This window comes from Melopsittacus undulatus, chromosome 8 (genome assembly GCF_012275295.1).
Source record: "Melopsittacus undulatus isolate bMelUnd1 chromosome 8, bMelUnd1.mat.Z, whole genome shotgun sequence".
In the NCBI taxonomy this organism is placed as follows: domain Eukaryota; kingdom Metazoa; phylum Chordata; class Aves; order Psittaciformes; family Psittaculidae; genus Melopsittacus; species Melopsittacus undulatus.
In genome coordinates, this window is record NC_047534.1 from 17,468,546 (window position 1) to 17,481,674 (window position 13,129).

Consider the following 13,129-nt stretch of genomic DNA (forward strand, 5'->3'; position numbering starts at 1 on the left):
TTTGGAGGCAGATCCCAACCCTGCAGACAGCCAGACCCCAACTCACTTCCTTCATCCAAAGGACCAGGCACATATAGCCCCTCCAAGCACCCCAATAGGTGGGCAGTGTCTGATCCAAACTTCATTTACATTTGGACCATCTGAGTAACAAACAGAGGCAAACTTCTTCATGCCTTGGCCAGGTTTAAGGTGTTGGTTTGAGCTTGCTGTGAGCAAGGATGCATTGAGCACTGTCAGCAGGCACTGCTAGGGAGGGAGGGCAGGATCCCACCAGCCCCAGGCAGGCTGGTCCTGGATGACTTTGCTTTTAGTTCTCACCCTCTTTCTTTGAGCTGAACTGATAAACACCACCATCAACTCCAAACATGGCCTTGCCCAGCTTGGGAGCCAGGGTTGAGCAGTGTGGAGATGAAGAGAAAGCTGTGCCCAGAAGCCCAGCTGATCTGCCTCTTCTAGAGCTTCTCCATTGCTGGCCCTCAAAGCTTCACATGGCAAAAAGCACCAGACTCCTTTTTGCAAGTGGGGAGACTGAGGCATGCAACCAGGCTGGCAGCACACAGGGAGGCAGCCAAGAAGCAGTAAGACAAGGCAGGAGCCCTGAATCAAGGTGTAAGTATCCCTGTCCCACACCAAGAGTGCTTCACACTAAGGGTAAGGTGCAGCAAATCAGCCCCTTTGCCTCTATGTAAAAGCCCCAACTCTCCCTGCAGATGGGCACCTGGGGGCTTCTCCTCCCTGTGGCAGGAGCAGGTAGGTGGGAGATGGATGGATCCTGGGGGAAAGGCACTTTCTTTCTGGGCATGAGCCCAGCAGGGAATAAAACCTGCACAGATCAGCCCCTGTCTCACTGCTTCTGGTTGTTAGCACAAGGAGCTTTTGTGTTTACCCAGACTCAAGGGCAATCGTCCGTCACTAACAACACAATATCCCTCAGCCTTGAGCCCAACGGGGAGCAGGACGGAGCTGGTGGGAGAACAGGCAGCACCCAGGACATCAGGACAGAGAGGTACAGACCTGTTGAGCTGGGCTGATGGTCATGCAGGTGGCCATTGGCCTGAGCTGTGCTGGGGACAGCATCAAGGCCTTCTTTCTGGGCTTAGACCCATGAATTTGGGGTCAGGTTTAGCTCAGGACACACCATCACAGGACTGAGGGCAGCTTTGGGTGCCCTGAGCTCAGGAAGCAGAAGGTGGACACTCCTCCTGGCTGGCATGTTAGCTCCCTTGTGGTGACTCAGTTTCCCTATCTGTAAAATCCAGTGTCTTGCATTTTGAACTCTGTCCAGCAGTCATGGGGGTGGTGGAGGGCTCCAGTTCTGGTGACACAGAGCACAACCACTTTGGGGAAGAAGGGAGAAAAGCTGTTCCCTGGCCCTGAAAGCAGCAGAAATTGGATTTCCTCTTCAGTCACACTGATCCCCATCATCACATATTTGTGTTTGATAGCTCTGCAAGTATTCAGGGGATGGTTTTTAGCAGTGGTGACAATTTGCACCCAGTATGCCTCAGCCTAGCTTCCTTCGGCTGAGGCTTGGGAAGCATTACTTTTGCAGGCAGTGCAGAGCTCATGATACTAGGCAATTGTGGGACACAGGGTGATAAAGGCGCAACGGTGGCAAACAACTCAGAACAGCCAAGTGTGTCCCTTATGATATTAATTATTATCACATTTAAAGCAAAGATAACTTCTGCCTCTCCAGGAACTTTAAAGAGGCCACATTTCTGTTAATATTTCTCTTACCAGCTTCAGCCAGTCCTGGAAAGCACACAGCAGAGCCAGGCTATCATCTCTACATTCTAGAGGACATTCCTTATGGCTTTAAAACAGAGGGAGAGTGGGCAAAAGAGAAATTGTGATTCTCAAGGTGGCTCTCATGTCTGAAAACACTGCGTAGGTTGACTGTGTCCTTCAGAGCAGCATCTCTCTTCTTCTTCCTGACAGGTTGTTGGCTTTTTCAGGAATAAGTTTGTTTGGATGGGGAGGGTCTGCCCTTACAAAGGCACATGCTGGGCAAGTGTCACATCTGACCCAGGTAGGGTGGAGGCATCCTCATTGTCTAAAGTGCTAGCATGGACAGGACATTGTTTGGAGAGACAGGGCTTACAGGGTTAAGAAGTGTTAAAGACCTGAGAGAAGCCACTAATCTCAGGAACTGGAGAGGTGGGGATCCCATCCAGTGTGCTCACACAGGGCTCTCCTTTACACATAAATTCTCCAGCCAGATCTAGCACCAGCCAAGCTGTCCTTGAAGCCAATGGACCTTTTTGGCTGTCTTTCAGCTGCGGATCCAGCTTGCTGGCTCTTTGTCAGTTTTGTGCCATGGTCCCTGTTCGTCTTTATATCCTGAGCACGTCATTAGCTATTATGGCTAGAATCTGGTCTCTGTCGCATCAGAGTGAATCCAGCCTAGCACCAACATCTTGACCTTGGGAAGACAGCAAGCACCTGAGCTCAGAGCATATCCCCAGAGATGGCAGCAGGCAGGACAGTAACGGTACTGCTGCTTTCCCCAAACAGGGACAAGGGATTTGTCATGGATGACACTCTGGAGACCAGCCAGCAAAAGGAGAAGCTTCTGAAAACCATCTACACCCTGCAGCTAAAGTCAAGCACCACACTGCAGGCAGCCAGCCCGCTGCTGAGCAACCAGATTGGCATGGGCATGGTGACACAGCACCATGTCCACCAGCTGGTGGATAAGGCCAAAAGCCTGTGTGGAGATCTGGACAACATTAAGAACCTCCTCCACTATTACCAGGATAACCTGGTTCGGCAGATCCCCAACCCTACTGGCAGTCGCTATGGGGGAGTATGTGGAATCCACTGCTCCTTGGATGGCTCCATCTACGTAACAGCTGAGAGTGCTCCCTGGGTCCATGTCCTCAGCAGCACAGGCCAAACACTGCAGTCCCTGCCTTGCCAACAAATGGGGAAGGAAAGTGGCACTTTCTTGCCAGAAGATGTGACTGTGACTCAGACAGGAAGGGTGGCTGTGGCTGACATGATGAATGGAGCCATCCGAGTCTTCAAACCTCGCACCAGCCACTCCAAGGGGGAATGGATAAAGATCAGAAAGGTTGGCTCCCCCAGAGGTATTGCAGTAGACTCCATGGGCAGGATCTTGGTAGCAGACTATGCACAAGGCCAAGTCCACAGCTTTAGTCTGGACCATGCCTTCAAGATGCTCGACATCCATTTGGTGTCCAATCTGCAGGGACCTCGTTATATCAGTCCAGCACCCGGTGGAGGATTTGTGGTCAGTGAGGAGTGTGGAGATGTCAAGGTCTTCACCAGCAGCTGCAAGCTCCTCTTCTCCCTCAGCAGCAAATACAGACACCGGTTTGGTAACCCAGCTGGGGTCTGCGTTGATGTGGCTGGCAGCATCCTAGTGGCAGATGAGCAGCTCCGGACAGTCCACTTGTTCCCAGAACATGGAGCTCCTGTCTGCCTGGTGTCCACAAGGCTGCGGAAGCCGGCTGGTGTGGCTTGCTCCTCCTCTGGTCACCTCCTCGTGGCAGACACAGGGGAGAACTGTATCAAAGTCTTTAAGTACTGTGTGAGGCCCCTGTACAGGCCCACCAACCCTGGGGCAGCATGTGGTGACCCCATCCTAACACCCAGGTGCTGAGCTTTAGATCTGCTGCTGGGCAGTGAGTGAGTGGGTCCACTGCTTCCACAGCCGGGCATTATGCCTGTTCTTACAGAATCATAGAATGGTTTGGGTTGGAAGGTGTCCACGACAGAACCATGACAGAAGGGACCTTTAAAGCTCATCTAGTCCAACCCCTGCAACAAGTAAGGACATCTCAACTAGACCAGGTTGCCCAGAGCAATATCCAGCCTGGCCTTCAATGTCTCCACGGATAGTGCATCTACTTGACTGCCTTATCGCCCTCCAGCTTCTCCAGGTGGCAGAAGCAAGGACTAGACTGGCTGATTTTCTTGGACCCACCAGCATAGCTCAAGGAGGACTTGATCAGGACTCATAATTGGCCAGGCGTTGGTGCTTTGGCAAACTTGTTAGCACCGTGCCTTTTTGCAAAGCTAATATAACTGTTTCTCTTCCCTGCACACTGGTTTTATATGGCCATAATTCCACCTTCCTGATGCCAGAGTATGAGTGGAGGGGTAAGGTCAGGCTGGAGTTGACACCCATGGTCTCTCAGGCACACCCAGGTTTTCAGCAGACTTCAGGAGAAAGGTAACATGAAGGTAACTCATTCTGTGTTGCGTTCCTGACCTCTACAGGGAAGCAACCACTACTACATGGAGTAAATGGGATTTGGGCATGAAGGATTGCTCACACCCATCCAGGTCCTGGGGCTGAGCCTGCCCTGGGGTCCTGTTCTGCCCCTGAAGGAGGGCTCAGGGAACCTTTATCAGCAGGGGCCAGGGACACTCGGACAGGGTGTGGTGATGGAGGGAAGGGAGTTTTCCTTGTCCCTTCTCCAGCCTTGACATGCACATGGTGCTGTACAACACCATGGCCTTTACCTGTGTCTGAAACCAGGGTCCAGTCACCACCATGAATCCCACGAAGGATGCTTTTTCCTGCCTGTCCCTGGAACAAAAGAACACATTATCTGGTGCTAAGGACAATGGACACCCTGTGGTGCCCTCCCAGACCTTCCTCCTGCAGGGAGAGCCCAGCAGCAGGGAGGGTGTCTCTGGTTTGCAGAACAGGGATAAGCCTGTCCCATCAGATGCTGAGGCGCTGGCACAGGGTGCCCAGAGAAGCTGTGGCTGCCCCATCCCTGGCAGTGTTCAAGGCCAGGTTGGATGGGGCTTGGAGCAACCTGGTCTGGTGGAAGGTGTCCCTGTCTGTGGCAGGGGTTGGAACTGGATGACCTGTAAGGTCCCTTCCAACCCAAACCAGTCTGGGATTCTGTGATCCCCTCCCTTCAGGTGAGCTCCGAGAAGACCCATCCTCCCCTGCCTTATTTCCAGTTCTGTGGCACCCAACAAGAAAAACCCCAAAACCTTTTCTCTAGCCTGCCCCGTTGGGTCTGCATCCCCCATCTCCGCACCCCCTCCCCCTTTCCATGCAGGACCCCCTGAAATTGCCCAGCATCCCCCTGAGCTGCTGCCACCCTCCTGGTCCCCTCTCACCAGCACCCATGGGTGAGTTCCTAGCCTTCGGCGACTGGGTCACAGTGGGGTCCTGTGAAGAAGGGCGAGCCCCTGGCCTTTGGGGATGGGGGACTACGGGGTTCCACAAGGAAGGCGAGTCCCCAGCCTCTGGGGATCAGAGACGATGGGGTCCCATGAGGGATGGCAAGTCCCCAGGCTTGGGGAGCGGGGTACAACAGGGTCCCGCGAGGGAAGGGGAGCCCATGCGGCGCCCAGGCCGGGGTGACGACGCGTCTGCCCTATGGCCGGGCGCTCCTTATCGGCCGGCGGCACCGCAGGAAGGCGTGAGGAGAGCTGCGGTGCTCGGCGCTGCCGGGTGAGCCGGGCCACAGCCGCGCCGGGTGCCTGCAAACCCGGGGGAAACGGCAACGAGGTGGGGACCGAGGCACCGGCACGGGGCGGAACGCGACAACCCGGGCCCCGGCGCCGGCCGGCCCCGCCGCGGTGCACAGCCCGCTCCCGGAAACGGCGCGCGCGGCGGAGCGGGCGGTAGGCGCGGGGCCGGAGCGGGCAATGGGGCTCTACCGGCCCGGGGCTCCTTCCGCCGAGGCTGGTGCGGGCCGGGCGGGGTCCCGCTGGCCTCGGGGCAGCCCAGGGCTGGGGGGTGGGGGTTCAGCCTGCCCTAGGCTGGGAGGAGGGTGTGGGGGGCGGCACGGCGGTGCTGTTGTCTGTCAGCTCAGCCTGCACTGAGAGCGCGGGTGAAACCCGCAGAAAGGGGGATGAGCCCGAAACTGGTGGGGCTCGTGGGCATACAGCCCTGCTCCTGCAGGCAGCCGAGGCCAGCTTGCTGCTGCCTTCGGTATTTCCTGGCCTGGTGGCCTGAACCCTGTGGAAGACCTCAGGATGCTTGATGATCTTCAAGGTCTTTTCCATCCTAGTTGTTTCTGTGATTCTGTGCCCAGTCATGGGTCAGCCAAGGAGCCAGCACCCCCTGGCATGGTGACAGTGGCAGAGCAGCCTGTGTGGGGAGAACAGGGCACATCCAGCTGTTTGTCTTTGCTTCTCTGCCTAAAATTCTGAGGTGAATCAGTCCTGGGTCCTTAAGTTGTTTGTTCATAAACCAGCAAATTAAATGCCCCATCCCTGGCAGTGTTCAGGGCCAGGTTGGATGGGGCTTGGAGCAACCTGGTCGGGCGGAAGGTGTCCCTGCCCATTGCAGGGGGTTGGAACTGGATGAGCTTTAAGGAACCTTCCCACCCAAACCTGTCTGGGATTCTTTGATAAATGCATTTTAGGTGGTATCCATTGCTGGTTTTGCTGTGCCCATGATTGTTGCATTGATGCTCTGTGGCATCTTGGGAAAAGGTAGGGGTTTCCAGCAGAAGTGGGCAGATCTGTAAGACTTTTGGCACCTTATGAGCAGGGACTAAGCACATTGGTGTAGGATATTGTGTCCCTGCCCGTGGTAGGGGTTGGAACTGGGTGATCTTCAAGATCCAACCCAAATCAGTCTGTGATTCTATGATATTTCTTTTAAAAGCATCAGTGTAATAGTTGACTGTGGTGACATTTAAAATGTCAACTTTGAATTTCAAACAGTCTGTTGAAATAGATAAGGTATCACGACCAGCTGTGGATTTGGGAATACCAGCCTTGCCACCTGAGCTCCCCTGTTACTGCCTTATGCCACATTAACATATGAATATTTGATCAGCTGGTTTACAACTATCAAGGTGTTTAGTGCAGCTTGAAAATTATATCAAGATCCTTCTCTTCTGCCCGTAATGTCCACAGCAGCCAAAGGACAGATGATGTGCTTGGGTATTATTTAACCTGAGCCATAGCCAAAGTAGCATATAACTAAATTAATTTAAAAGGTTGGGGAAGGTGGAGGAATTAAAACTCACAAACTAGACAAGATAAGGATGAGAAGTTTGTCCTTGGTGAGAAGTTTTCCCAGATATCTGTGGCTATCTATAAAACAAAAACCTCAGTGAAAAATAAATGTTTGAATCGAGTCAGTTGATAATTCTTCTCTGATATGTCCTATGGATGGACAAACCTTTAAGAAGGTCAGCTGTGTAGAGACATGGGAAGTTTCTTGTAGTAACAATCTCAAGTTGTGACATCTCTTGAGAAAAAAGAAGCATAAAAAATCAACTGTCCAATATTACTGGTCATAGGTTCGATAATTAAAATAAGAACACTGAAAAACTCATTCAAGAACTTATTTCCCTAATTTTTCCCTAGGCTCTTTAAAATACTGAGCTCAATTTCAGTTTCTGGAATATTTGGTTATTGGTAAACTCTACTTGTAAGGTTTTGGTACTGAGATACAGCTAGAATGTTATCATTCTAGCTGAACATACTATTTTAAATAATTTCTGAGCATATGTGTGCATGAACATGTCACATTTCACCTTTCAGAGCCCCTGTATTCATATAATTTATTTCTTTTTTCCTGAGAGTGTGTCTGTGGGTCTTAGCGGAAAAGAACAGAAATCCTTCACTCTGGGGATGGTGAATGGCCTGGTCTAGTGGAAGGTGTCCCTGCCTGTGGCAGGGGGTTGGAACTGAATGAGCTGTAAGGTCCCTTCCAGTGCAAACCAGTCTGGGATTCTATGAAAAGGGAAAATTCAATCCCAGAAAAAATCCAAACTACTGCTACTCACAGATACAGCTACTGTGGTGCTTTTCCTTGTGAGGAGTGAGCTGTGTACCAAGGAAGCTTCACCTTGCTGCCTGGAGCAGCTGACAACCCATCCGTGAGCAGACCTTTTCTACTGCTTGGCAGGACTGTGGGGCTAGGAGCAGGTTCATCACTCTCCTTTGCTACTTCCCCATCACCTCCTCCACATGGAGCAAATTGCCAGGTGCTGAGATTTACTGGATCAATTGTCCTGTATTAAAAAGAGAAACCCAAACCCACCAGAGGCCTTCACGTTATGCATCCTCTTTGTGTGGTGTAAATACCCTCTGTGCTGCTCTTTCCAATTGACTGATCCCTTGCAGAGGAGCCAGCCTCGGGGCCTGCAGAGTTTTCGCAGCTCTAACAAAGCTCTGAAGGACGGGAAAGGACAACGGGCATTGGAGTCGGACTGTTCTGCGCCAGTGCTCTCCTTACAGCGATTATATTCCTGTTTGAAACCTCCACCTTATTTAAAGAGACATTGTCAACTACCTCAAAGCTCCTTTTTCTAAATCTTATAAAGCCATTGAGATGTGTTTTAATGACACAAAGGAAAACATTGTAGATAAAGAACACTGATAAAGCAGAGATTCTTCTCCTTTTTCAGGGTCTTGTATCTAATGAACTAAAAGAACTACATAAACTTCAATCAGTTAATCACTATAGTCCCTTTTGACAAAATTATTTCTGTTTCCAGATGAGGGAAGTGAGATGAGTGATCTGCCCAAGGTTGTTCAGTGAGTATGTGGCGGAGTGCACAGGAGGCTCTGAAATTATCTGGCTTTATAGCATAACCCAGTATTTGATTGTCAGTCATAGGAGGAAAGACTCCTGAGGCATCATGGTGCACTACAATGTAGTCCCTGCTCTAGGAAGTGCCCAAACACATGCAGTGTCAGATCCAAGATTTGAGCCTGGATGGGTTCCTGATCTTGGCTGCTCTGATGGGCTGTGCTTGTCAGTGTACAGTGATGGACTGCTCCAGAACTCAGGGAAGGGCTTTGCTGAGAAACTCCAGGCTCACCACCCCTCACTTCAAAGACCGCAGATTATCAGGAACTTCCTAGATGCTTCTCTGACATGTGTCTGTTGGCTGTCAGTAGTGTCATTGTGCAGGTGGCTGGACTTAGTGTTTTAGAACTTGGTTGCTCCCCTGAGTCCTCTGGTCAGCTCCCATTTTCCTTGTATTTAATCACCATTCTCAAGCTTTATGTCTGTGTTTCTTGGCAGGTGTCCCATTCATCCTGCATCACTGCCATGGTACTTAAGGTCTTCTTCCCGTCATGCTGCTCCTCAGCAGAAAGTGGCATCTTGGTCGGCCGCTGGCTCTCGGAGCAGAGCTCTGCTGTCATCCTTGCCGTGGTGCATTTCCCTTTCATTCCTTTCCAGGTGAAGCAGTATCTCAGTGAAGTCCAACAGGTGACTAAAATCAGTGTTTCTGTGCTTGGCTCCTGGAGCAACAGCAAGCAGGAGAAAGAAGAGAATCTCAGTAAGTTCTTGGAAGACCTTGGGACAATATTCTCCCATGAGCCATGGATTCAGATAAGCAAAGAGGGAGACAGCAAATTCTGGAGCTGTTCTACTTTTCAGAAGCACTCTAACAACCCTAAGGAGGAAGAAGTCATCTTAATATACTATGACCAGCGCAAAGTCATGCTTTCCCATCTGCATCCACCTTTGGACACAGCTACCTCCACTGACTGTGAGACAGATGATGCTTCAAAGCTCTCTGCTATCTTCCACACAGTTGCAAAGAGTAAGATACTCTTCATGACAGACAGATACGATGACGGGCCCATCAAGCTGACCCACTGGCAGTCAGATGGCGCTGAAGCCAGTATCATTGTGGAGCTGATGAAGCAGGCCTCTGTGCCTGCATGCATGCTGCTGACATTCCTGCTTTCACTTGTCTCTGGGATCTGCAGGAGCAGGTAAGTGGTACAGCTTACGTTTTTCATGGAAACGTGATTTGTGTTTAGGCTTTCGCAGGGTTCCTATTCAACTCTAGTGAGAAACACAGTTGGTACTAAATTGTTCTGTTGGACACAGGCTGCCACAGAATTGCTACTAAATGTTAAATAATAGACTGGTTTGGGTTGGAAGGGACCTTAAAGCTCCTCCAGTTCCAACCCCCTGCCACGGACAGGGACACCTTCCACTAGACCAGGTTGCTCCAAGCCCCATCCAACCTGGCCTTGATCACTGCCAGGGATGGGGCAGCCACAGCTTCTCTGGGCACCCTGTGCCAGCGCCTCAGCACCCTCACAGGGAAGAGCTTCTGCCTAAGAGCTCATCTCAGTCTCCTCTCTGGCAGTGAGAAGCCCTTCTCCTCAGAGCTGCTCGATCCACTGCAATCCAGTCTCCCCGAGACTGTATTTGTGTTTGGAATTGCCCCAACCCAGGGACAGGACCTTGCACTTGGCCTTGTCTGGGGAGGCTTCCTCAAATGTGGTAGAGCTCTTCGAGGAGCTGTGAGGCTTTCTGGAGAGGCACTGATCTTCTCCCCTTTTGCAGCAGGGGTAGCTGAGCCCCACTTTAGTTTCATTGCAGCTGAAACCTTGGTTTTCCAGCTATTCCATGGATGACAGAATGACACGGGGATCTCCTCAATGGCTTGACAACAAACAGGGCGTAGGGAGTCACAGCTGTCAACCCTCCACTGCTGTGAAACATCAGCAAATAGTGTGTTTAAATCCATCATCTCTGTGACACAAAGTGGTGCTGCAACCTCAGTGCCTTAGAGCAGGTTACAGGGAACCCTGGTCTCCAAGAATCCTTGGTGAAATCCCATTGTCACAGCCATGAAACTGAACAGGAAGCTTCAGATATAATGTGTGCCAAGTGCTTGCACTTAAGAGGAATTCTGTTCAGATTTTAAGTGGAGAAGCCCTTCATTATAAAGATCAGCCTGCCTAGAGAGGTTGTGCCAGAGAGTGGAGTTGAGGTTCCAAGCTGCGAGAGGTCATTTTGGATATGAAGTTTGGATAACAACAACTACTGTGTTCGTGGATAAATCTTCTCAAGTACAACCTAAGGGTATGGAAATGGAATCTTTTAGCAGGTTTCCGGTTGTATGGTACTGTCATAAAAAATTTACAGTGAAACTCTTCATAAGCAAAGATTTTCTGACCAATTGGGTTACGCATTTAGGGACACAAAGGGAAACCTGCCCATTTTTGGTTTACTGCATTGGAAGAGATCTGGGGTCAAACCCAAACCTGATCAGGAACCACTGGATCCTGGGACTGTTCTGTAGACACTGACTGTGCTCTAATGGTTGTTAGTAGTAAGTAAGTCAGAACTTTGGGGGGAGCTCTGAAGGTTCTTTTTCTGGCTGTCTGTGGGCTGTGGTTGACTACCAACAAACGGGATGATCCTTTTGTGCATAGCCACTTAGTCTCGAGGTCAGATTTGCCCACCTCAATCAGTGCTGGGACTCAAGCCAGGCTTAGAGTGAGGTTAAGCCTGAACCTCACAGGTCTCCAGAAGGCCACAGTCTGAGTGCTTCTTGGAAGCTCGAGCTCAGTCTGGCAGTTTAGGCACAGATAGCTGCTACCTAGTTTATTGGGAGCTATTCTGACTTCAGAATATGTTGACACTTACCTTACAGGTATTTTAAAACATCAGTCTTGGAGAAACAGAGATTAGCACCTGGCTTTATGCCTCCTGCTTGACCTTTTCAAGTAATTTAATGTAATTTGGTTCAATTTAGCATGTGATGTGGGGTACAACCTCCTTTGTGCCAACAAATACAAGGCAGAGGGTGTTTGAGATGTTACGTTCAAGAGTCTTTCCAATCCCCTTCTCCCTGTGCTGGAACAGGACATCCTGTAAAATTAAGTTCTACCAAATTTTTGCTTCTGGTCACAGATCTTTCTTTCCCAGGTTTCTGTGATATTAAGGGATACTAATCTTTGAAAAGCTAAAGAAAGAGATGAGTGATGTCCTCTCCCACTGCAGAGGCTTGGGGCTTTTTGGATATGCCACTGTTGAGTATTTGCGCTGGGGAAGCAGGGCAGCAGCTTCTCAGAAGCAAGCAATCCATCCAAGCTGATCCATTGCTCCCAAGTCCTGTACATCTCAAAGTAAGGCATTTCTCCAGCACCACCTTGTGCTAAGGGGTGGCCACTGCAAGGCTCTCTTCAGAGGGACTCCTGTGCAGGATTTCCATTACTGCTGCAGGTCTCTAGTGTGCTGTTGGGGACATCACGATGATTTAGTATTGAGGCAATAAACTCTGTGTGCTCATTGTAAAAAAAAGCCCATTTACAAACACCCTAGTCTCCAGTTCCTCATCTGGAAAGCAGGCACTGCTCCTTGCAGGAGCAGAAAGACAGCCAGGGGTTGTAATCAATGGAGGTTTTATATGTGCATGTGATCCAGATTTGGAAAGATTGCTTTTCATCTGATAGCTGAAAAACCCACTCTCACTCTTGGAATACAAAGTGAATTGGAAAATCAAGATTTACTCCTGCAGGCTCTGTTAATTTATTGCTAAAATTCCATATATCTGGAAATACTCCAAATATCTTCTGCTGCCTAAATAATGCACCAATACGGTGTCACTGTTTTGGACTTGGTTGGTTGGTTGTTTGGGTTTCATATGGTTGGTTTTCCATTGTACTTCTGAAAGTATGTAGTCATACAAGCTATTCTATATTCTGCATGGTAAACAAGTGGGAGAATTTCTGGCAGCACACTGTCAGTGTGCACAGGGGGAAGAGACCATGCAAGAAACATTTTTGGCTTTCTTCCTCAGTACTCCTAGAGATGAGAGCTACTGTAGCACATCTTGCAACTGTTATGTTGAGCTTTTTGCAGTATGTTTGTATATTTGGGTTATTTTATGTATATTTACATATATATATTGGGGTTGTTCAGCCTGGAGCAGAGAAGGCTCTGGGAACACCTTAGAGTAGTTGCCAGTGCCTAAAGGGCCTATAAGAAAGCTGGAGAGGGGCTTTGGACAAGGGCCTGTAGGGACAGGACAAGGGGGAATGGCTTTAACCTGACAGAGGGGAGACTGAGATGAGTTCTTAGGCAGAAGTTCTTCCCTGTGAGGGTGCTGAGGTGCTGGCACAGGGTGCCCAGAGAAGCTGTGGCTGCCCCATCCCTGGCAGTGTTCAAGGCCAGGTTGGACGGTGCTTGGAGCAACCTGGTCTGGTGGAAGGTGTCCCTGCCTGTGGCAGGGGGTTGGAACTGGAGGAGCTTTAAGGTCCCTTCCAACCCAAACCATTCTGGGATTCTGTGATTATTCTGTATTTATTTAAATAAGTACATATATGTGTTTACTTTCCAAAGAAAGTGCATAAGTGGAATAGAGGTTGTATTTTTGATATTAAGTGAGAAGAAAAGTCGGTCACAGTACAC

The 13,129-nt window shown here is 50.0% G+C and overlaps 1 protein-coding gene across 3 annotated transcripts in view; it reads left to right on the forward strand.

Moving 5' to 3' along the window:
- The first annotated feature begins 5,425 nt into the window (after window positions 1-5,425).
- The window catches only part of PIGQ (phosphatidylinositol glycan anchor biosynthesis class Q), a 32,183-nt gene continuing 24,479 nt past the window's right edge, over window positions 5,426-13,129 (forward strand). Inside the window, exons 1-2 of one of the 3 annotated variants that reach the window (XM_034065331.1) lie at window positions 5,426-5,446; window positions 8,990-9,690. In XM_034065331.1, coding sequence (XP_033921222.1) covers window positions 9,017-9,690 — 674 coding nt within the window. In that variant the 5' untranslated portion in view covers window positions 5,426-5,446; window positions 8,990-9,016. Of the gene's footprint in view, window positions 5,447-5,467; window positions 5,504-5,573; window positions 5,620-8,989; window positions 9,691-13,129 lie in introns of those variants that run through there. The other 2 variants (XM_034065330.1, XM_034065329.1) reach the window with 2 other exon arrangements.